The sequence below is a fragment of the Nerophis ophidion genome, linkage group LG13 (assembly GCF_033978795.1).
Source record: "Nerophis ophidion isolate RoL-2023_Sa linkage group LG13, RoL_Noph_v1.0, whole genome shotgun sequence".
Lineage (NCBI taxonomy): Eukaryota > Metazoa > Chordata > Actinopteri > Syngnathiformes > Syngnathidae > Nerophis > Nerophis ophidion.
The window spans coordinates 21294033-21320363 of NC_084623.1; the positions used below are offsets into that span (position 1 = coordinate 21294033).

The 26331-nt window shown below is 39.3% G+C and overlaps 1 protein-coding gene across 2 annotated transcripts; it reads left to right on the plus strand.

The window, feature by feature from the left end:
- Nucleotides 1-334: 334 nt before the first annotated feature.
- mmadhcb (metabolism of cobalamin associated Db) lies at nucleotides 335-25519 on the plus strand. 2 transcript variants are annotated; one of them, XM_061918576.1, is made up of 8 exons: nucleotides 335-523; nucleotides 6421-6476; nucleotides 8578-8722; nucleotides 10764-10975; nucleotides 14923-15016; nucleotides 18007-18137; nucleotides 22000-22086; nucleotides 25156-25519. In XM_061918576.1, the coding sequence occupies exons 2-8, from the start codon at nucleotides 6468-6470 to the stop codon at nucleotides 25327-25329; spliced, it is 852 nt and encodes a 283-aa protein (XP_061774560.1). In that variant the 5' UTR covers nucleotides 335-523; nucleotides 6421-6467; the 3' UTR covers nucleotides 25330-25519. The 2 variants fall into 2 exon arrangements, with proteins under 2 accessions (XP_061774560.1, XP_061774559.1); XM_061918575.1 differs by having other exon boundaries at nucleotides 6442-6476.
- The last annotated feature ends 812 nt before the right edge of the window (nucleotides 25520-26331 follow it).

The following is a 26331-nucleotide window of genomic DNA, read 5'->3' on the forward strand; positions in this document are numbered from 1 at the left end:
CTTGTTCTGTAACCCTGTGCACTGTTTGTTTGTCTAATCTTGAACAGGTTTGTGCTGAAAACAAAGTTTTGTTGTACTTGTGCAATGACAATAAAGACTTATCCTATCCTAATAAATCAGAAACTGATGATATAGTGCTGTATTTTACTTCTTTATCTCTTTTGTTTTTCAACCAGAATGCTTTGCATCGATTAGGGGGTAAGTAATTAAAACATTGTTCAAAGGGGGTACATCACTGAAAAAAGGTTGAGAACCACCGCCGTATACAATACCTTTCATCAAACTACGATAATGTGTCATTTCCTATCTGGCAACGCTGACATCAAGCCGTCTGGGCCACTAATGATGACGCAATACTCAATCCCCGCCCCTTGCGTCCTTGCCTGCACAAGTCCATATTTATTTGTGTAAATCTTAAACATATCAAAATGTTATTAGTGGACGCATAACAGTCTTACATTGTTTGGGATTATACGGCCTAGAGAAGCCTAGTTTGACTCTCTACCATTCGTCCGTGAACGTGGTAAGACTTGAACCTTTTCTGCAAACTTTTCTTCGTTTGATGGTCACCTTGACTGAAAAGCCACATTCGGAAATATTAACAACAATACTGTCTGCAATATCGAATTGGGTGTTAAGTATTTAGAGCAAAGAGCACAGGACTTGACGCAACAACGTGTGTTAATTTTAACATGTTGTACTGTAGCATGATTATTACATATGTACCTGTGTGACCCACTATTTCCTCTTGCTACTGTAGTCTGTGTAGGCTGTTACATATAATAATATACAAGTCATTAAATAGTACATGTCATACAGTGCTGCGATAAGGTGGCGACTTGTCCAGGGTGTAGCCCGCCTTCCGCCCGATTGTAGCTGAGATAGGCACTCGCGCCCCCCGCGACCCCAAAGGGAATAAGCCGTAGAAAAATGGATGGATGGATGGATGTCTTACAGTGTCAATCAATTAATACAATTCACTCCGATATAAAATGAGCTGAGCAAATTTGAATGTGCGTAAATGTGCTTTCTTCTACCGTTGCTGACATTTTGGTGGTTTTTACATGAAAACTCTTTTTTAAAATAACATGCTTGAAGTGAAAAAAACCTCCCAAGGATTAAAAAAAAAAAAAAAAGTAGAAAACTAATACAGGCACGAGGACACTATAAAAAAAATCCACATGGCCTAATCAATGGTTCACAGCAGCTTAGAGTCCCAGAGTTTTTCAACCACTGTGCCGCGGCACACTAGTTTGCCTTGAAGGCCTACTGAAATGAGATTATCTTATTCAAACGGGGATAGCAGGTCCATTCTATGTGTCATACTTGATCATTTCGCGATATTGCCATATTTTTGCTGAAAGGATTTAGTAGAGAACATCGACGATAAAGTTCGCAACTTTTGGTCACTAATAAAAAAGCCTTGCCTGTACCAGAAGTAACAGACGATGGGCGCATGCCGTCACGGGTTGTGGAGCTCCTCACATCATCACATTGTTTACAATCATAGCCAGCAGCGGCTAGAGCTATTCGGACCGAGAAAGTCACAATTTCCCCATTAATTTGAGCGAGTGTGAAAGATTTGTGGATGAGGATAATGAGAGTGAAAGACTAGAAAAAAAAAAGGCGATAGCAGTGAGAGCGATTCAGATGTTATTAGACACATTTACTAGGATCATTCTGGAAAATCCCTTATCTGCCTATTGTGTTACTAGTGTTTTAGTGAGATTATATGGTACCTGAAAGTCGGAGGGGTGTGGCCACGGGTGTGGTGACCGCCAGTGTCTCTGAGGGAAGCCACGCAGCTGCAACAGGACGCAAGCTCCGCTGATGTCTCCGGTGAGAGCCGACTTATTACCACAATTTTCTCACCGAAACCTGCCGGTTGACATGTGGTCAGGATCCATGTTCGCTTGACCGCTCTGTTCCATAGTAAAGCTTCACCTTCGGAAATTTTAAACAAGGAAACACCGGCTGTGTTTGTGAGGCTGAAGGCTAAAAGCTTCCCACCTCCATCTTTCTACTTTGAGTTCTCCATTATTAATTGAACAAATTGCAAAAGATTCATCAACACAGATGTCCAGAATACTGTGTAATTATGCAATTAAAGAAGACTACTTATAGCTTGGATCGGGCTGGAAAAAAATGTCCGCTACAACCCGAGAGGTCACGCGCATACGTCATCATTCCGCGACATTTTCAACAGGATACCTCGGGGGAAATTTAAAATTGCAATTTAGTAAACTAAACCGGCCGTATTGGCATTTGTTGCAATGTTAATGTTTCATCATTGATTTATAAACTATCAGACTGCGTGGTCAGTAGTTGTGGGTTTCAGTAGGCCTTTGAGACACAGTTTGGTGTGCTGTGGGAGATTATGTAGTTCAACCTATTGGGGTTAAAAATGTTTTTTGCACACCAGTAATTATAATCCGCAAATAATATGCCGTTGTAGAGTGTCAATGCTGTCTGGAGCTCGGCAGAGTAACCATGTTATTCTTGTCAATATCAGTAGGTGGAAGCTGGTAGCTAATTGCTTTGGAGGTGTCGGGAATAGTCGTGTGAGAAGACGATGGTTTGTCGTGATCAGAATATGCAGACGATAACGGGAGGCAGTGTGCAGGTAAAAGGGTATCTAATGCTTGAACCAAAAATAACCAAACGGTGAGTGCCCCTAAGAAAAGGCATTAAAGCTTAGAAATGGCTATGCAGAACGAAACTAAAACTGAAATGGCGACAAAGTAAACAAAAACAGAATGCTGGACGACAGCAAAGACTTACGTCGTGTGGAGCAAAGACGGCGTCCACAAAGTACATCCGTACCTGACATGACAATCAACAATGTCCACACAAAAAAAGATAGCAACAACTTAAATATTCTTGATTGCTACAACAAAGCAGGTGCGGGGAATAACGCCCAAAGGAAGAAATTCAACTGCAACAGGAAAATACCAAAAAAAAGGAAAAGCCACCAAAATAGCAGTGCATGACAAGAACGAAAACACTTTGCTTAGGAACACAACCAAAATACTCAAAATAAGTCACGTCGTGTTGACAGTACACCTACTATGAGATAAGAGCTATAGTGATGCATGGTTGGTTATGGTTTCAATTCATATCTAATAATTGCAACAACAACTTTTAATTGTTTACTGAGTTTCATTTCTTAATGATTTCTGCTGGTGATGTGCCTCTGGATTTTTTTCAATGAAAAAAATGCGCCTTGGCTGAAAAAAGGTTAAAAAAACACTGGCTTAGACACATCTGGACTGAGGGGTTCAAGAGCATCATGCAAGTGAGATAAGATGCCTATTCACTATGCTCTCAAAGGATGGGATCATGTATATCACCAACTACTTCATGGTGGACTGTTCCATAGTTGAACTGCAGTGCTATGGATGAATGTTCTGCCGACAGAGACTGTCCTGTAGGTTGTTAACGTAAAAGCATGGCGACTTGATATGAAGCACATTGCATCTTCTGCAAGAAAACAGTTGTATGGCAAATAAAAAAACAAAACATACTGTTATGATGATTTTTTTTTAAATTAGTTTACAATAGAGAGGTTTCTGGTGTTTTTAGTTAATTTAACCATTTTGTTGTGAATTGTGAAAAAGCAGTGAATGAATTCATCTACTTAGAATTCATTCTAGCCCTCTGATTTTCCTTTATATCTTTGTACTTTTTTCTCCGTATGGCTGTGAAATGGTCCTAATTTATATTCATTATGGTCCCAAAAAAAGTCAGACCAAGTTTTAAATTTCACTAGTTGAAACCTGCTGAGACCCTGAATAAAGCAGTGTGTGCAGCTTTGTAAACACGTCGTCACAAAATGCTTATTTCTATTTGAGCAAGTTAGACAGCTTTGGCATGTTACCGTTTGTTGTTAATGTTGCTATTAAAAATATTTTTGTATAAAAAAAAATATATATATATGTATTTTTTACTTTTTACCAATTTGTATTTTCTTGCTCTATAATGGAAACCAGAGGCTGATAAAGGGTGATGGGTCAAATGCAGATAAAAATTTCACCACACCAAGTGTGTGTGTGGCTTTTTTTTTTCGGTAACAGCCGGATGAGCAGCGTATCTATAATATAAACAGTGAGGGGCAAGCTACTTGGAAAATGTAGTAAGCTGTGCTACAAACTATTCTCGATTAAATTTAGGTAAACTACAAGGGAAGCTATCCCCAGAAAATTGTAGCAAGCTACACTATAAGCTACACAGCAAAAGTAGCTTATATAAATATATATATATTTGTATGTATGTATGTATGTATGTATGTGTATGTATATATATGTATATATGTATGTATGTATATATATGTTTATGTATTATTTATATGTAAATATATCTATATAAAATATATATACATACACATATATATATACATATACATATATATATATGTATGTATATATATATATATATATATATATGTGTATATACATATGTGGATATATATATATATATATATATATATATATATATATATATATATATATATATATACACACATATATATATATACACATATATATATACAAATACAAATACGAAGGTCCTGAGTAGTCCTGAGTTCAATCTTTCAGGATCTTTCTGTGTGGAGTTTGCATGTTCTCCCCGTGACTGCGTGGGTTCCCTCCAGGTACTACGGCTTCCTTCCACCTCCAAAAATATGCACCTGGGGATAGGTTGATAAATTGGTCCTAGTGTGTGAGTGTGAGTGTGAATGTTGCCTGTCTATCTGTGTTGGCCCTGCAATGAGGTGGCGACTTGTCAAGGGTGTACGCCGCCTGCCGCCCAAATGCAGCTGAGATATGCTCCAGCACCCCCCGCGACCCCAAAAGGGACAAGCGGTAGAAAATGGATATATATATACATATACATATATATATATATATATATATATATATTTTTTTTTTTTTTTTTTTTTTACTGTAGCAGATGGTCCTGAGCAGTGTCAAAGTGGGTATGTGCGATGCCCATGATTTTTAAAATGTATGAAACATTTTTCAAACTGTGGGAGTGATAGGCTTCACAATACTTAATGTCATGTGATTCATGGCATGCAACAAAAAACAGAATAATATTTGCTATCCTTTTTGCCAAATTGCATGTCTTTATCTATTGTAAATGATAGTAACACTTGAGCAGTCATTTTAAAAATGGATTGTTGGTGTACTTAATATTTGAATATTATTACAAGCAAAAAAATGTTTTAAATAAAGCTTGGCAAACAATGTCAGTGTTTTAATCAGGGTTTTTATTATGTTGTACCCTCAGAAAATTTTAATTATAAGATTAGGGTTGTCCCGAAACGATACCAATTATGGAGCCCTGAGTATTGGCCAATACCAATATTGAGCTAATATGAAATTAGTGCGATTCATACACAGTTTTCTTATTTTGTAGTGTGGAATGTAAGAAAAGAGTTGATTGTGTAAAATTTGTGAAACAAAAGAGTTGATTGTGTAAAATTAGTCAAACAAACAACAATGGTACTTATGACAATCATTCACCTATTTTATTATGAACCATATGGAACGGATTTATGTTGTCTTTTGAAAAGGAGTAGTATTTTTTTGGCGACACATAGTAGCCACAAAAATTGATTGAAGTTTAGTAATGCTGAGTTGTTTGTTACTGGATACTTTCTATTACGTCTTGGAGACAAAGTTGTATATGTAAGCACTATGTAACTTTAATTATTTGATATTTGTGTGCTTGTGTGCTATTTTGTGCTTAGCTGTTGTGTAGCTGCTATCTAGTAGTAGGATAAAGCCTACCATGTTTACCTTTTTGTAATGACTTGAGTCGCTTGACTGAATTACAAGAACAGACCAACCTTGTGCGCTTATTGGAGGAAATTATATGTTAACTGGCTCTCCAACTTTGCACAAGAAAACACGCTTAGCTTAGCTATATATATCAGGGTTTATATTGGAGATTTTAGATTGAATTACAAGAACAGACCAACCTTGTGTGCTTATTGGAGGACATTATATGTTAACTGGCTCTCCAACTTTGCACAAGAAAACACGCTTAGCTTAGCTATATTTATCAGAGTTTATATTGGAGATTTTAGATGCAAGTCATTCCAATAATCTGATATCTGATATCAAACCAATATGTGATATCAATATTGGCTCGGGACACTCCCAAACAGAATAATATTGATAACAAGGGTAATTTTGGTCTTTGTAATTGTAATATAAAAAGTCAAAACTTCTACAAAATTGAAGGATAATTATAAATGAGTACATTTAAAAATAGCTAATAAATTAGTAAAAGGTAAAATGGGATTTTCAATGAAATCTAACAACAATATTCAGTCATATGCACAAGCTATGATATTTGGTGTTGGTCCAGAAATATTTGGATTCTACTCATATGTTTGTGAATGGTTCCTTACAGCTGTGTGTCTTAATCTCGCAGGAAGAGAAACTGCAAAGAAGTGGAGCATGGCGACTGTAAGTTCAGTTTGACTATTAGATGAGCTCAAGTCAGCTGTCATATTTATGTTTTAAATTATTTAAGTAGGTTTGGCATGCATTAATAGAAGGCGGTACTTGCAAGTGTATGCACTAATGCACCGGTGTCAAACTCAAGGCCCGGGGGCCAAATCTGGCTCGCCATATTATTTTAAGTGGCCCGCGAAGGCCTAGAAATAATAGGCGTTAATAAAATGCTTAATCTTTTCTTATGAAATATATTTATTTATTTTTTGACATTAAACATCATGTACTGCATGCAATTGCATATCTTTTAAAATTCAACATTTTCACAATCAAAATATTATATTATGATGTTTTCCAAAAATATTTTTTGTTAAAATAAAGATAAATACTGTACTTCATTATCTGCTTGACTTATGATTTCAAAACAAATGATCAATCATATTGTACACTTTAAAATTGACAATTGATTTTACGGTTAAATTCCGCCGACTGAGTTTTATTTTACCGTATATTCAACTTTGGTACTGTTTTTTTTCCATATACAGTAAGACACTGAAAACAATAAAAAACTTTAAAAAAAAACATTGAAACAACAAGATTTTACAGTAAAAACAAAAACCTGGCACCTCTGTTGCATGAATTTTACCACTAACAACAGTGGTATTGTTTTTCCATTTACTCCATTTTTTATATGCTGTAAAAAATAACATTGCTTTCACTGTAAAATTCTGGTGACTGAGCTGCCAGTTTTTGAAGCAAAATGTAAAGATTTTTTTTGCAGCTTATATAAAAAAAACATATTGTTAATTTATTTTATGTATGTATATATATATATATATATATATATATATATATATATATACATATACAACATACAACACAAGAGGCTATATCATCCCTACAAGCCTGTTTCGCAGGTTTCCCTGCTCATCAGGGGATTTTAGGGATGATATAGGCTCTTGAGTTTTTTCCTGACCCAACATATATTTTGTTCTACCCCAGTATTGAGCGCTGTATAACGGATAAACCACAAAAACCTCAACTATGTATGAATATATATATATATATATATATATATATATATATATATATATATGAGGGCAACCATAACGGCGATGCGGCCCTCAATGAAAAGGAGTTTGACACCCCTGTACTAATGAATATCATCATTGTTGTCTAGATAGCTGGCAACACCCGTAAATGAAAATGTCCAAATGTGACTGTGTTTAGTTGTTTACATGCGACAGTATATTTACACTGTTAGACACATTGACTACTTTACATTGCAGGAACAAAGATTCATACATTTTGATACATTTTGGTTGATACATCAAAGACCTCAAATATTCTGTATTTGTTAATTTTCTATACATCAAGAAAGCATTGCTGAGAGCAATAAAAAACAAAATGATTGCATATTCTGGAAACAGATTTTTTTTTTAATAGCAACCCGACGTGAGAGTAATGGGAGGTAGAAAGTATGGAACTGGAATATAATTCTAATATTAGTTCAAGGGGGTACCGGAAAAAATTGATTCTTGTCCGAATCACGATTCTTATTTAATATTATTCTGAATCGATTAAAAATTTAAAGAATTTATATTTTTTGAAAAACACTGTTTAGGCTTCCTCTGCGCTTACACACATACAGATTTACATCATACGTCAGCAACCAAATTAACTTTTGTAGCCTGAAAACTGTTTTTTGTTTTTTAATTATTAAATTTTATACATCAAATAATGTATTGCAAGAATTAGTTGAAATCGAGAATCGATTGTTAATCAAACTGAATTGTGAGTTGTTGTAAGAGTCACATTCCTATTTGTTCATAAATTGTGTCATCTGATGGAAGAGATGTAAATTCAAGGATTGGGTAATTTGCTCCAATTGTTACAAAGCTGCGAGAACAACCCTTCGAAAACCAGTTGGATGACAACACTCAAAATACTACAAAAGCAAGTGTCTTGACAGCCCCAAATTCACAGTGCTCCTTTTGCTTAAACCTTTTTGAGCTGTTATGCTGACATTGCTTAAATAGAGATCTACTTTATATCTTAGCAATCAATGTGTGCATGTAAAGCTGAAAAAACATATGTATTATTATGTGATCAGGTGCTGTACAGCAGAACTAGGCTGGCTACTTATCTTCCTGGGCTTCATGCTCTGGTGCGTCAAATCGCCAGGACCAAGGGATTATCTATGACTGGGTCCCACGATTCTGATGATCGCCATGTTGCAACAGCCGCTTCCATAAATGGTATGCTATGTTCATGTCATTCTTTGTTTCAAATTTCTACACCCAGTATTCATTACTGAAATAAATAATGTACATTATGACATTCTCAGTTATTTCTTAACAGTAATTTGTGTTAGGCATCTCCCAATACAACTCTTTCTCTTTGCAAACGATACCGATATTCGAGCCTTGAGTATTGTTCAATAGCGATATTGCGCCGGTAAGATATCTGCACAAATCATACGTACTTTAATATTTTGTCCAGGGTGTACCCCGCCTTCCGCCCGATTGTAGCTGAGATAGGCGCCAGCGCCCCCCGCAACCCCACAAGGGAATAAGCGGTAGAAAATGGATGGATGGATGGAATGTTAGAAAAGGTTAAGTGAAATGACTCAAACAGAAAACATTTGGCCTTTTCCCACCAAAATTTCAGAAACTTTAAGTTCCTAGAACCTTTAGTTCCTGGAAGTAAATGTTCATTGAACTAAAGGTTCCTGGAACTAAAGGTTCCTGTATCTAAAGGTTCCTGTATTTAAAGGTTCCTGGAACTAAAGGTTCCTATAGAAGTGTGTGGTTTGTATTTCCGCTGCATTTTACAGTTCAGGGTAGTACAAATCCGACCGATGACGTATGGATTAGTAGCACAGTACTATATATATATATATATATATATATATATATATATATATATATATATATATATATATATATATATATATATATATATATATCGGTATATATATATATATATATATATATATATATATATATATATATATATATATATATATATATATATATAGTACTGTGCTACTAATCCATACGTCATCGGTCGGATTTGTACTACCCTGAACTGTAAAATGCAGCGGAAATACAAACCACACACAAGCTTATTAGGTATTCAGTAACAAACATGTCCACATCATTCATACTGCCTTGTGCGCTTAAATTAACAAATTATTATGGCCATTTAACTATTATGTATGTGTGTATATGTGTGTATATATAATAATGATGGCTAAACTTTGTTTACAAACTTTCTTTATAAAGTTTTTGAAACACCCCCAACTGTATGCATTTATATAAATATATATGCATATTAAATTAAATTAACAATATATTTTATGTATATATATATATATATATATATATATATATAGGTATTCAGTAACAAACATGTCCACATCATTCATACTGCCTTGTGCGCTTAAATTAACAAATTATTATGGCCATTTAACTATTATGTATGTGTGTATATGTGTGTATATATAATAATGATGGCTAAACTTTGTTTACAAACTTTATATATATATATATATATATATATATATATATATATATATATATATATATATATATATATATATATATATATACATAAAATATATTGTTAATTTAATTTAATATGCATATATATTTATATAAATGCATACAGTTGGGGGTGTTTCAAAAACTTTATAAAGAAAGTTTGTAAACAAAGTTTAGCCATCATTATTATACATACACACATATATACACATACATAATAGTTAAATGGCCATAATAATTTGTTAATTTAAGCGCACAAGGCAGTATGAATGATGTGGACATGTTTGTTACTGAATACGTAATAAGCTTTTGCCTTTAAGTCTTTCAATATTGTGCATCTACAGTATAACTATTTTATACTTTTTTCTATTGACAAATGTGCTATTTCAAAGTAACCTGACTCAAAGTCAAGTTAATTTTAGAGTGTAATATTTTTCAATTTAGGAGACTTGTAATGTATGTCTAGCCTGTGTATTATTGTCCGCTTAGCTGTTGTGAAACTGCTAACTTTTAGTAGCCTATAGCCTACCATGTTTACCTTCTATAAATGACTAAAATACAAGAAAAGACCAACCTTGTTCACTTAATGGAGGACAAATAGATGTTAACTGGCTGTCCAGCTCTCCACATGTAAAGGCGCTGCAGCACTGCTTGTATCGGAGCTTATCGATCAAGACATCCCTAATTAGTTTTGAGTATTGGATAACAAATTCGGACCAAGCTAAGAATTATTGTTAATTGTCTTCTTTTTCAGAACCACTTCCATTATGGCTGGATGAGACCATGGTACCATCAGGCATCAAACACCAGGTCTCTCTTCCGCCTGGTAATGTAGTGTTTGATTGTAATCTGGAAAAGGCTTCAGAACACAAGATTCGACTCACAGACAAGATGGCCTCTGATCTTCTGCCTGCGTCATCAAACCATGAACAATGTTTATCCAAGCTGCCTATGAATGAGTTTTTTGTGAGTCGATTACTCATAATTATTCAACCTCCATTTCAAATACCTTTTAGTTTCAAAATGTGCAGACTTTCAATGGACAACAAATTAAACTTTTTGGGCCATTTTGTTGTATGAAGGAATACATTAGTATATGATAAATAAATGATGAATGGGTTGTACTTGTATAGCGCTTTTCTACCTTCAAGGTACTCAAAGCGCTTTGACACTACTTCCACATTTACCCATTCACACACACATTCACACACTGATGGAGGGAGCTGCCATGCAAGGCGCTAACCAGCACCCATCAGGAGCAAGGGTGAAGTGTCTTGATCAGGACACAACGGACGTGACGAGGTTGGTACTAGGTGGGGATGGAACCAGGGACCCTCGGGTTGTGCACGACCACTCTTCCACTGCGCCACGCCGTCCCTAATAGCCTCGGATACCAGTTTAATTAGTGACATATTTAACACAACATTAATTGATGCTTGGTCCCCCCAAAACAGCCTCCATTTTAACATGTAACATGCCTTTCAAAAAGAAAAACACACCTTTTAGATAATAATTATTTCATAATAACAATACAATAGAATGTAGTACAAACAACAGTAGTAGTTTAATAAAGTAATGTAATAATTAATTACAGCATTTACCTTGGAAAGCCGATTCCTACGGTATACAGTGGGGCAAAAAAGTATTTAGTCAGCCACCAATTGTACAAGTTTTCCCACTTAAAATGATGACAGATGTCTGTAATTTTCATCTTAGGTGCACTTCAACTGTGAGAGACAGAAAGTGAAAAAAAAAAATCCAGGAATTCACATTGTAGGAATTTTAAAGAATTTATTTGTAAATTATGGTGGAAAATAAGTATTTGGTCAACCATTCAAAGCTCTCACTGAAGGAAGGAGGTTTTGGCTCAAAATCTCACGATATATGGCCCCATTCATTCTTTCCTTAATACGGATCAATCGTCCTGTCCCCTTAGCAGAAAAACAGCCCCAAAGTAGGTGTGGTGTTCTTGGGATGCAACTCAGTATTCTTTTTCCTCCAAACACGACGAGTTGAGTTTATACCAAAATGGATACATGGATGATACAGCAGGGGATTGGGAGAATGTCATGTGGTCAGATGAAACCAAAATAGAACTTTTTGAACTCGTCGTGTTTGGAGGAAGAAGAATACTGAGTTGCATCCCAAGAACACCACACCTACTGTGAAGCCTGGGGGTGGAAACATCATGCTTTGGGGCTGTTTTTCTGCTAAGGGGACAGGATGATTGATCTGTGTTAAGGAAAAAATGAATGGGGCCATGTAGCGTGAGATTTTAAGCCAAAACTTCTTTCCATCAGTGAGAGTTTTGAATGGTTGACCAAATACTTATTTTCCACCACAATTTACAAATAAATTCTTTAAAATTCCTACAATGTGAATTTCTGGATTTTCTTTTCACATTCTGTCTCTCACAGTTGAAGTGTACTTATGATGAAAATTACAGACCTCTGTCATCATTTTAAGTGGGAGAACTTGCACAATCGATGGCTGAGTAAATACTTTTTTGCCCCACTGTATATACCCTTCAAGCTGCTTTCCAGTCAAACACACCATTGACAGCTTGTGGCCACCACTGCTGCTCACTGCTCCCCTCCCCTCCCAGGGGGTGATCCAGGGTGATGGGTCAAATGCAGAGAATAATTTTGCCACACCTAGTATGTGTGTGACAATCATTGGTACTTTAACTTTAATTTTGTCCATGTATTCATGGATGAATCAAGTTCGAGTTAAAGTTGCTTTATTATTGACCATTCTTAACATGTACAAGACATATAAGAACTGAAATTACGTAATGTCTGTCATTTCATTATTATTTTAACTATCGACTTGTTTTGCTTCAGTATGGTACAATCAAACTACTTCACCAAGTTAGCTACAACCTTACATGCTCGGTCATGTTTTTTATGATTTATTTTTTAATTCAATTAATATAAGCACTGTCTAAGACACTCACTTTCTTTGTTTTCCCGGTTGGAAAAACAAAGTTATGTCCATCTCTAGCCATAAGCTAATGCCCTAAGACCGAATGTTTTGTTTGGATCTTACAGGGTTCACCGTGACATTCTTTACGCCAACTAGTGGTGGGGAGACTCATAACTCGTAACCTTTGTCCCGCCCATCGGAAGCTGAACATTTTTGGAATCACACTGTCTATAGACCGATTATCGACGATGCCCATATTTGGCATGTTGCCGTCTATAGAGCCTGTGGAAGTCGCTTCCTCGCTGTTCCACTGTCAGACACGGCACAGGAGTCAAGCGTCATGTTTAACAAGATTTTTAATGCTCATATGTTTTCCAACAAAGTTTTCTCCAGACTTTTCAGTCTCACCAATCCTCCTCCTTCTCTGCTCCCAGCCGCCTACTGTTAAAGACAGCAGATGATTAGATCAACACGTACCACCTGTGCAATCTAATCTTCTGCCAGATGTGTCTCGCTGTCAGCACATGCCACGCCCTTGTCTGACGGCGCTCTGTTTTCAGCACCATGGACAGAGGTGGTGACCTTTGCTCCTGCAAGCGCGCTGATCACTGTCCCTCTCCACAGAGCCTTTTTCAAGTTTCATTCCATTCTTAGTTGATATAGTGATTTTACATCCTGCAAGTGACATTTTCTTTGTATAATCAAGCATCTTTATATTTTGTATCTATTATTGGAGACACTAGTCATGTTTAGAGAGTAGCTGAAAATGGCCTTCCCTTACTTGAAAGACCATTCATTTAAATGAGCAATGCTGTTGCCATACAAGTTTTTTGAGGTATGAGCTGCGTCTCATAACCAATTAAACTTGTATCTCGAGGTACCACTGTATAAAATCATGCCCTGTCATTTATCTTTCTGTTAGTACAATGCAGTGATAGTTGGCACATTTTAGACATGCTTTAGTTGCAAATATGGATGCATCATGATCATCTGTAAACTGTGATTATATGGGCTTTTTGCAACTTGTTTACAGTTATATTTTTCAAAGAAAAAAATATAGCAAAAACACCCTTATGTTACCAATAGTGGTTTAACAGCACACATTTGTATGGCAATTGTCGATATTTTTTGCAATTTCCAAGTTTTTGTCTTAAAATTTTTTACCGGCCCGAATAAAATAGTTGGCGTTTACAGCAGTCACCCTGTCCCGTCAACACGTACACGCACGCAGTAAGTGTGTGCACACATACCAAAGCAGTTTAAGAGAAGCAACAAACAGTTATTGTTATTGTTATGATTGAATACACATTCAATGATGGCTAACGCTAACTGTCCAAATTGGTATCATTAACTAACAACACCCATAGGTAATGCGCATGCACTTGTTACATGGGTACATTGTGTTCGTCATTACGTCCTAGAAGCCGTAAGAGGACAGGATATACTGTGTAAAATACTTTGGAAAGTTAGTGCCCTCTAGGCATCTTTGTAAATGTTGCAAACCGCCCCTTTAATCTGATTACAACATATATAATCATTTAACACCCCTAATTATAATATTAGATAAGAATATTAGATGTGTTGAGCACCCCTAATATAAGGCTAGGGGAAACACTGGTCGCATGATATACAGTACATTGAATATATATGTAGATACAAGATAGTTGGGGACGCGGTGGTGCGGTTGGGAGAGTGGCCATGCCAGCAACCTGAGGGTTCCTAGTTGAATCCCCACCTTCTACCAACCTTGTCACGTCCGTTGTGTCCTTGATTTCACTCTTGCTCCTGATGGGTCGTGGTTAGGGCCTTGAATGGCAGCTCCCGCCATCAGTGTGTAAATGTGTGTGTGAATGGGTGAATGTGGAAACAGTGTCAAAGCGCTTTGAGTACCTTGAAGGTAGAAAAGCGATATACAAGTACAACCCATTTATGATAGTTGCACTTTTACCTCCAGGATGTTCTAATCAGTGTTTATGTTTAATGTGCAGAAAGAAGATGATCCAGCCATCAATCAGAAGGCTAATTTGGCCGAATCATCTGTAGAGTGTGTCATACAGTCCTGCCCTGAGCAATTCAAGCAAGGTAATTCCCTGCACTAGATCAAAAGTAAATTGCAAAAAATAATTCTGCTTCACGATTAGTTCTTTCTAGTAAAAAAAAAAAGGTATTTTTAAAAATACTTAAAACACCTACTTTGATTTACCATCAATGCTTAGTGCTTCAGCACATACTTTGAGAAACGTGGCCACGTTGTGAGAAATTTGTGGCACACCAGTAACTCATTTATTTTCATTGCATTTAAAAAAGTACAGTGCAATTCATTTCGGTGCAGACCCATTCAAGAGTAGACATACATTGTTCATGGTTGACAGAACATGAACGCTATTGGGTCCCTACTAGGGCGGCGTCTTGTAAAAAGGTGTGAAAATGCAAACGTGGAGAGAGGAGGAGTACAAAAAGAACTAAAACTAGAACAAGCTAGTAGTTTGAAATGACACCGCATACACTGCATCTTACTCTTAGCAACATTCTAATGTGAATTATGTTGTTCTTTTTAGACCAGTTATACATTTTACTTTTTATGGAATCATTTTCAAAAAACTAAATTTAGAGCATGGGTGTCAAACTCAAATACAGTGTGGGCCAAAATTTAAAACCGAACAAAGCCACAGGCCGAGGTTGAACGAATTAACCTTTTAATAGGGACCCAAACAAGTTTTTCATTGAATATTGAACAAGCAAGGCTTATATAACTTCATAGTGACATGCAAAATTGAGTTTCAAATAATAATAACAATAATAATAAAAAAATATCAATGGCATATCAAATCAAATTTAAATAAAAATTGAATGCCTCTTTTGTATTTGCAGCCTTCAGAGGTAAATATTAACATAAACTTTTTCCAGAGGCTAATACATTTAAAAATAAAATAACAATGAATAAATCATCGTTCAGGCTTTTTACTGGTCAGTTAATGTCGGGGCTCAGGTGGGCGGGGTTAGGGGGGCGGGGTTTGTTGGTAGCGGGGAGGGGGTGTATATTGTAGCGGTCCGGAAGAGTTAGTGCTATAAGGGTTCTGGGTATTTGCTCTGTTGTGTTTATGTTGTGTTACGGTGTGGATGTTCTCCCGAAATGTGTTGGTCATTCTTGTTTGGTGTGGGTTCACAGTGTGGCGCATATTTGTAACAGTGTTAAAGTTGTTTATATGGCCACCCTCAGTGTGACCTGTATGCTGTTGATCAAGTATGCCTTGCATTTACTTACATGTGTGTAGAAGCCACATATATTACATGACTGGGCCGGCACGCTGTTTGTGAGGAGGAAAAACAGACTTGACAGGTTGTAGGGGACGCTAAAGGCAGTGCCTTTAAGGCACACCCCCAATATTGTTGTCCGGGTGGAATTCGGGACAATGGTTGCACCGGGAGATTTTCGGGAGGGGCACTGAAATTCGAGAGTCTCCCGGGAAATCGGTGAATGCGGTGTTACAGCGGCACCGCTGTATAACACCGGCGGGCCTACTCTAATGTTAATTTGATATTGCCTCAAGGGCCAATTGAAATTGCAGAGTTTGACACCTATGATTTAGAGCTTCCTCTGGGAATCAATACTTATGTCTTGGATAAAATACTTGTTTTAACAAAAATGTAACTTTGCACATTGCATGCACATACATAATTATCTCCAACATTAACAGTTATAAAGTAAAAACTTAAAACTTCTGTCTTGGATAAAATACTTATGTAAATACTACATCAAATGTAGTATTATACTTTGTGTCCAAATAAATAAGTACAACATAAAGGGACTATAGTTTTAGTAAGTCATGTGGATAAACGGCGGCTTTTTCTTTCACGCATCTTGGCGATGTGCAGAGTAACTGCTTTAGGGATCGTTTCCCACTGTAATTTTTTTCTCATCATACATGGTATCATCACCATTGTTCAGAAAATTACTTTAAAAAAATGATTGAATTGCTAACGGAATTACTCTTTCATAAATCTTATTCATTACTACGAAAATTAAGTAATGAGTTAGTTTAAAAAAACCCAACAACTTTAAGAATCTGGCTTATGCAGTTGAGAAATGTTTCATATTGGAGAAGAGTATGCGTGTGTGCCTTTAAAAGGGGGTGCCTGTTGCCAAGTGGCGTGTGACGTCAGCGCCCAGGCAGAGCAGCTTTAGCTCAGTTGTGTGTTCGCTTAGCAGTGGCAGTTTGTCGGCAGTTACAGCTGCTCTGTTAAATATTTTAAATGGATTCTGTTGTGGCAGCACAGGGGTTAGTGCATATGTCTCACAATACGAAGGTCCTGAGTTCAATCCCGGGCTCTGTATCTTTGTGTGTGGGGTTTGCATGTTCTCCCCATGACTGCGTGGGTTCCCTTCTGGTACTCCGGCTTCCTCCCACCTCCAAAGACATGCACCTGGGGATAGGTTGATTAGCAACACTAAATCGGCCCTAGTATGTGAATGTGAGTGTGAATGTTGTCTGTCTATCTGTGTTGGCAACTTGGCCCTGTGAGGCGGTGGCGACTTGTCCAGGGTGTAGCCCGCCTTCTGCCCGAATGCAGCTGAGATAGGCTCCAGCACCCCCCGCGACAAGCGGTAGAAAATGAATGGATGGATAGATAGGAGTATTGTGTGTGTGTTTGTTTGTTTGTTGTCTGCTTTGTGTAATGTTGCCTCTTTCTATTTGATATCAAGTTAATTTTTGTGTTTGGTTCTTTTTTTTTTGGAACGAAACGTCTCCTGGTAGCAAAAAATATGCCGGAGCGAGAGGAGAAAATAATATATTTTACATTTTTTAAATCGCTTGCAAAAAAACTTGAATATGTCGATGAAATTGATATATTGCCCAGGCATAAAAAAAACCCTCTAGCCACAAGTTATGATAAGACAAAGAAGCAGGTAGGGGAGATACAGAGAGGGAGGGAGTGTGACCGCCTTTGTCAAGAGAGAAAGAAATATGGAATATGGCCGTTACATTGTGTTGTGTAATAATAATCTTCACTAAAAAACACATTAGAAATCTGAATTCAAAAATGTGATTTCGTTATCATGTATTACCCAGATCTCCAATACCTGTTTCCTGAGGCTCCAAGCACTCATGTGACAGTGGTCACAGTGACCCAAAAGACGCAGAATGATATGACAGCATGGTCTTCCGCTGTGGAGGATGAGCGAGAGCAGTTGCTTGACAAGGTGAGCTTGCTTAAACATGGTACGGATTTACAGAATTTACAGAATATCAAATGGATCTGCAAGAGACAAATATCAACCTAGGTATGATGACCAAGCCGCCATCCTACCATTGGCATCACTTCCTGACATGCATCCCATTAGTTGAGGTAGTGAGTTTAGTGGTTTGGATTTCATTACTGCTACTTGCAAAGGATTTGACCCCTGATGGCTTCATCTAGCGCAATAATTTTGCGGACATTTTTGCTATTGTTTCGCTCTTAAAGGGGACACTGCACTTTTTGGGGAATTCTGCCAATCGTTCGCAATCATTTTAAAGGACATTACAATTGATGTTTTTTTCCGCATTCTATGAGGTGGCGACTTGTCCAGGGTGTACCCCGCCTTCTGCCCGATTGTAGCTGAGATAGGCACCAGCACCCCCCGCGATCCCAAAGGGAATAAGCGGTAGAAAATGGATGGATATATATTAAATAAACGCAATCAAAACTTCACTTACAATCAGGCATGTGATTTCTCCGTCTATAGTTGGAAATCCATCTTTTTTATGTCTGTGAAAATAGAAAAAATATATTTTCAGTTTTTTACGACCTACAATGTGTGTTAAAATCTTGATCCGTCTGTTTGCCATACCTGCAAACAACTATGGTTTTCCCGTAATGAGTACTGTATTTGATAATCAGGTGGTAAATACTACGGTTTTCCATTAATAATGATTAACATTAAGATGGAAGCTACATAGCGAAGCAACTCCACGGGCAGGGGAAAAAATATACAGGAAACATCAATGATGATTGGTTGGTTTACCTACAGTCGGGCAAAAAAAGTATTTAGTCAGCCACCGATTGTGCAAGTTCTCCCACTTAAAATGGTACCAAAAATTTCTATTTTGGTTTCATCTGACCACATGACATTCTCCCAATCCTCTGCTGTATCATCCATGTATCCATTTTGGTATAAACTCAACTCGTTGTGTTTGGAGGAAGAAGAATACTGAGTTGCATCGCAAGAACACCATACCCACTGTGAAGCATGGGGGTGGAAACATCATGCTTTGGGGCTGTTTTTCTGCTAAGGGGACAGGACGATTGATCCGTGTTAAGGAAAGAATGAATGGGGCCATGTATCGTGAGATTTTGAGCCAAAACCTCCTTCCATCAATGAGAGCTTTGAATGGTTGACCAAATACTTATTTTCCACCATAATTTACAAATAAATTCTTTAAAATTCCTACAATGTGAATTCCTGGATTTTTTTTCACATTCTGTCTCTCACAGCTAAAGTGTACCTATGATGAAAATTACAGACCTCTGTCATCATTTTAAGTGGGAGAACTTGCACAATCGGTGGCTGACTAAATACTTTTTTTGCCCCACTATATAAGAAAATCCACGATTGTTTGGTTGCTTTATTATGATGAGTCACGATTGGTTAAGATTAGGGCAAAACATTACAGACAGGCCAAACAGAGGCAAGATAGGGCGGGTCATCGAACCAGGAAGGGAAATCACAACAGACACGCACCCTTCCAAATGACGACGAGAGACGGGGAAGAGAAGAGAGAATATTCAAGCGGGCGATTTATATATTAAAACAACTAGTGGAAGATGGCAGGGGGATTCTCTTAGATTTTTCTTTTACAGATGTAGACAACGTCCAGGAAACTCACAATGAGTCCACTTGGCCACATTTGGACAAATGTATGCGTCTGGATAAAACAATGCCCAAACTTTCATTTTAGTTGTTTACCATTCAAGTCCAAATCTAAATATGACATGGAAGACGTAGAATACACATTCAAGAACACACATGTGATGACTTTTGCTACAGTATAGGTTGTGTAAATGTTACATTTCATTTTCATTGGTGTTTTACAACAGTACAATAGCTGACAATTTGTTCATTATTTCTACTTCTTATATTTTGACATTCCATCCATCCATCCATCCATCCATCTTCTTCCGCTTATCCGAGGTCAGGTCGGGGGGGCAGCAGCCTAAGCAGGGAAGCCCAGACTTCCCTCTCCCCAGCCACTTCGTCTAGCTCTTTCCGGGGGATCCCGAGGCGTTCCCAGGCCAGCCTGGAGACATAGTCTTCCCAACGTGTCCTGGGTCTTCCCCGTGGCCTCCTACCGGTTGGACGTGCCCTAGACATCTCCCAAGGGAGGCGTTCGGGTGGCATCTGGCTCCTCTCGATGTGGAGGAGCAGCAGCTTTACTTTGAGCTCCTCCCGGATGGCAGAGCTTCTCACCCTATCTCTAAGGGAGAGCCCTGCCACACGGCGGAGGAAACTCATTTCGGCCGCTCGTACCCGTGATCTTATCCTTTCGGTCATGACCCAAAGCTCATGACCATAGGTGAGGATGGGAACGTAGATCGACCGGTAAATTGAGAGCTTTGCCTTCCGGCTCATCTTCTTCTTCTTCACCACAACGGATCGGGACAACATCCGCATTACTGAAGACCCCGCAGCGATCCGCCTGTCGATCTCACGATCCACTCTTCCCCCACTCATGAACAAGACCCCTAGGTACTTGAACTCCTCCACTTGGGAGGATATTTTGACATTGAATAGTTGAATCATTTTGAAAACAAAAACAACCCCTGCACCTCTTTTTTTTTCTTCATCACTGACTACTTACTACTCACTACAGACTTTATGAGAGCCAACCAACACAATAAAAAAGCACTTACTGTACAAGGTCTGCTGTCATTAGGATGCCAATTTATAGGGTATTCATATATACCCGTTTCGGTAAAGAATATCTCGCAAACAAAGGAACGGGGTGGGAGGGCTGGGGGTCTTTTCGTGTCGTTGTGGCCATTTCAGAGTCCTAAATGGCTGTCAAAGTCTACCAACTTGTTGGAATACCTACTCAGACTTCTTCTGTCGAGAGGCGATGCATGATGTATGATCTAAACTTATAGCAAGGAAGCAGCAGACAACTTGGATGATGTAAACATAGGGGCACCCGGCAGTGATCATGGCGCCGCTAGAAACAGTTTGCTGCTTTAGTGCTTATAATAACAACAACACTAATACTTGGGGGCAGCACGGTGGAAGAGGGGTTAGTGCGTCTGCCTCACAATACAAAGGTCCTGAGTAGTCCTGGGTTCAATCCCGGGCTCGGGATCTTTCTGTGTGGAGTTTGCATGTCCTCCCCCGTGACTGCGTGGGTTCCCTCCGGGTACTCCGGCTTCCTCCCACTTCCAAAGACATGCACCTGGGGATAGGTTGATTGGCAACACTAAATTGGCCTTAGCGACTTGTCCAGGTTGTACCCTGCATTCCGCCCGATTGTAGCTGAGAAAGACTCCAGCGCCCCCTGCAACCCAGAAGGGAATAAGCGGTAGGAAAAGGATGGATGGACTAATACTTGGTTAAATTCAAGTCATGAAATGTAAATAGAGTATTGTTAACGGTTTTTGAATGGTTATTTATTGGATTTTATGGGCGAAATAGGGAAGCTCCCATTCGTTCTGCTGTAAGTGGACTTTTATTTGTGTTTATTTAATATTTAGAATGCATTTTTTAAAAATCTATCTGCCGTCATGTCTTTAAAAATGATTGTGATCAATCGGCAAAATTCCAAAAATAATTTATTTAACAGCAATATTTAGTTGGAATTTATTTTATGGTCTTGCTTGTATTGTGAATAAATCTGGTTCAGTGCGGTTGATAAATGAACTTGTAAGTTTGTTAGTACCGCTGTTGATTTTTTTTAAAATATATTTTATTTCAGTTCCAATTATATTCTGCTGAAATTATTGCAAAGTGTTGTCCATGAAAGAACACTGGCTCCCTCATTTGTTTTATTTATTGCCTTTGATCAGAGAGAAACTAACAAGACATTGTACTTTTCTAGTTTGTAGATGGAGCGAAGGAAATCTGCTTCATCCTGCAGCGCAAAGGATTTTGGGCTGACTTCATCGAGCCGTCCTCAGGCTTAGCGGTAAGACCGGATGGAAACTTCAAACAAATACGAAAAATAATTAATTTGAACTTTATGGCTGTTTTGTGTCCTCCAAATGTTTTTTCCTCTTCATGACGCATTTGTTGACTGATGCGACTAATAGTCCAATAAAAAAAAATTACATCACAGATGTTTAAAATGCATCATAATACATACAAGACACTGCATAATGACTAAGGCTTGTGTTTGCCTGTAAACAACATAACTGGTCCATCCATCCATCCATCCATCTTCTTCTGCTTATCCGAGGTCGGGTCGCGGGGGCAGCAGCCTAAGCAGGGAAGCCCAGACTTCCCTCTCCCCAGCCACTACGTCTAGCTCCTCCCGGGGGATCCCGAGGCGTTCCCAGGCCAGCCGGGAGACATAGTCTTCCCAACGTGTCCTGGGTCTTCCCCGTGGCCTCCTACCGGTTGGACGTGCCCTAAACACCTCCCTCGGGAGGCGTTCGGGTGGCATCCTGACCAGATGCCCGAACCACCTCATCTGGCTCCTCTCGATGTGAAGGAGCAGCGGCTTTTCTTTGAGTTCCTCCCGGATGGCAGAGCTTCTCACCCTATCTCTAAGGGAGAGCCCCGCCACACGGCGGAGGAAACTCATTTCGGCCGCTTGTACCCGTGATCTTATCATTTCGGTCATGACCCAAAGCTCATGACCATAGGTGAGGATGGGAACGTAGATCGACCGGTAAATTGAGAGCTTTGCCTCCCGGCTCAGCTCCTTCTTCACCACAATGGATCGGTACAACGTCCGCATTACTGAAGACGCCACACCGATCCGCCTGTCGATCTCACGATCCACTCTTCCCCCACTCGTGAACAAGACTCCTAGGTACTTGAACTCCTCCACTTGGGGCAGGGTCTCCTCCCCAACCCAGAGATGGCATTCCACCCTTTTCCGGGCGAGAACCATGGACTCGGACTTGGAGGTGCTGATTCTCATTCCGGTCGCTTCACACTCTGCTGTGAACCGATCCAGCGAGAGCTGAAGATCCCGGTCAGATGAAGCCATCAGGACCACATCATCTGCAAAAAGCAGAGACCTAATCCTGCGGTTACCAAACCGGAACCCCTCAACGCCTTGACTGCGCCTAGAAATTCTGTCCATAAAAGTTATGAACAGAATCGGTGACAAAGGACAGCCTTGGCGGAGTCCAACCCTCACTGGAAATGTGTTCGACTTACTGCCGGCAATGCGGACCAAGCTCTGACACTGATCGTACAGGGAGCGGACCGCCACAATAAGACAGTCCGATACCCCATACTCTCTGAGCACTCCCCACAGGACTTCCCGAGGGACACGGTCGAATGCCTTCTCCAAGTCCACAAAGCACATGTAGACTGGTTGGACAAACTCCCATGCACTCTCAAGAACCCTGCCGAGAGTATAGAGCTGGTCCACAGTTCCACGACCAGGACGAAAACCACACTGTTCCTCCTGAATCCGAGGTTCGACTATCCGGCGTAGCCTCCTCTCCAGTACACCTGAATAAACCTTACCGGGAAGGCTGAGGAGTGTGATCCTACGATAGTTGGAACACACCCTCCGGTCCCCCTTCTCTAATAGTCCAATAAAAAAAAATTACATCACAGATGTTTAAAATGCATCATAATACATACAAGACACTGCATAATGACTAAGGCTTGTGTTTGCCTGTAAACAACATAACTGGTCCATCCATCCATCCATCCATCTTCTTCTGCTTATCCGAGGTCGGGTCGCGGGGGCAGCAGCCTAAGCAGGGAAGCCCGGACTTCCCTCTCCCCAGCCACTACGTCTAGCTCCTCCCGGGGGATCCCGAGGCGTTCCCAGGCCAGCCGGGAGACATAGTCTTCCCAACGTGTCCTGGGTCTTCCCCGTGGCCTCCTACCGGTTCGACGTGCCCTAAACACCTCCCTCGGGAGGCGTTCGGGTGGCATCCTGACCAGATGCCCGAACCACCTCATCTGGCTCCTCTCCATGTGGAGGAGCAGCGGCTTTACTTTGAGTTCCTCCCGGATGACAGAGCTTCTCACCCTATCTCTAAGGGAGAGACCTGCCACACGGCGGAGGAAACTCATTTTGGCCGCTTGTACCCGTGATCTTATCCTTTCGGTCATGACCCAAAGCTCATGACCATAGGTGAGGATGGGAACGTAGATCGACCGGTAAATTGAGAGCTTTGCCTTCCGGCTCAGCTCCTTCTTCACCACAACAGATCGGTACAACGTCCGCATTACTGAAGACGCCGCACCGATCCGCCTGTCGATCTCACGATCGTGAACATAACTGGTGTAAGGAAAAAATTGTCCAAACTTTGGGGAGGGCATGCTTTTATTTTTTCTTAATATTTTCAAGTAAAGTCGGTAAGATGGACGACTTGACGCGCAGTTGCTTTAGATTCTCATCATACTGTCACCCTGTTATTTAGACAATACGTTTCACTAGCCACGTGTACATGGACAACATTTATTTAAACTGATCCTCATTCGGATTTACAACTCTGCTGTGTTGCGTTTCTATTCAGTTCCATCTCTCAGCAGCAAATATGCAAGGATTATTTTTTTACAGGATGCTGTAGCGAAGTTGCAACAATTTCACTCATATGCATACCTGCTGTTAACCTGGAAAGCCAATTATTTAAGCTTACACTCACTGTCTTCCTGCAACCAGATGATGGTTTATTGTTTCCTGTAAATTTCACCTTCCTTTGATCAAAATGACAAATAATCACTTAATTAAAATGCTTCCATCCATCCATCCATCCATTTCCTACCGCCTGTCCCTTTTGATGTCGCGGGGGTTGCTGGAGCCTATCTCAGCTGCATTCGGGCGGAAGGCGGCGTACACCCTGGACAAGTTGCCGCCTCATCACAGTGCTTCCACAATGCTTCCACATTACGGAATTTTTTTCTAATAATAAGTTAGATTCGGCATGGGAGGAAGGTGGGACTGATGCATGAAATGCAGTATTTGCTGTACTTAAGTACAGTAGCATTGACTGTTTGCGATGGTCTCCCTGGACAATGCAACATTTTTATACTCAAACTATCTCTTTGTTTTCTTCCCCAGTTCTTTGGATCTTACACCAACAACACGTTCTTCGAGACTGACGAGCGGTACCGTCTTCTGGGTTTTCAGATCGAAGATCTCGGTTGCTGTAGAGTTATCCGACATCCTTTGTGGGGGACACAAGCCTTTGTGGGAACAATATTTACCAATGCCCCACCCAGCAGTTTATCATGATGAAAGTACAGGTCATAATTATAGTTTAGTTGATTTTGAACATGTTCAATGGATTCAGAGAAACAAGAAGCAATCCCATTATAATGTCTGTAAAATATAAACTCCTTGCAAGAACGTCATAATATGTATATGCTATATACTTTATGTATTTATATACACATATAAATGCAATAAACTATTTTCAATCCCATTTGTTTACCGATTTGTATTTTAGCTTCTTCCTTTTAAAAGTATGTCATTTATGTATTAGGTCTGTCAAAAATAACGATTTAAAGGGACAACATTTACACAGATTCCTAGAGGACGCCAACTTTCCAATGTATTTTACACTTTATATCCCGCCCTTTTACGGCTTCTTGTACATAATGACGTAACATGCACGCGCATTTGGATAGCTAGCATTAGCTGTCATTGAATGTATATTTTATTACAACAACAAAAGGACTGCAAATTGCAAAAGAGCTACTACCTACTAATACAGGGGTCGGGAACCTTTTTGGCTGAGAGAGCCAAGAAGCCAAATATTTAAAAATGTATTTCCGTAAGAGCCATATAGTATATTTTTTAACACTGAACACAACTAAACGTGTGCATTTTTAAGAAAAAACAACATTTCTAGAGCATAATAAGTCTCTTATTCTTTGTAATAACATTGTTATTCTGAAGCTAACTGTGGAGGGGGCGTGGCCTGCGGACCTGCAGCGAAGCGGGGTGTTGCCAGGACCGGCCTCGAAATCAGCGACAAGTGCGTAAATGGCCCACCTGGGCCTTGTTATCTAATCACCTGTCGCTCTGTTATAAGCAGCAGCCAAGAAGAGAGACGGGGTTGGGGCTGGAGCCAGAGCCAAGTGAGGACAATAGAAAAAAAGACAATTGCTGGAAAGCAACTGGGAGACTTATTGGAAAATAAAACAATATTGTAACCCTAAAACAGGCTCTCATGTTGGTGCTTGGTGGTCTGAAGAACCCCCAGGAGGGCAAGCCCCACACTAACCAATAATA

Bases quoted from the DNA above. Each gene is read 5' to 3' on its own strand.
- mmadhcb (XM_061918576.1), top strand. The intron at 8,723-10,763 runs GTATGCTATGTT...CTTCTTTTTCAG, and splicing joins AACAGCCGCTTCCATAAATG to AACCACTTCCATTATGGCTG. The intron at 22,087-25,155 runs GTAAGACCGGAT...TTTCTTCCCCAG, and splicing joins AGCCGTCCTCAGGCTTAGCG to TTCTTTGGATCTTACACCAA.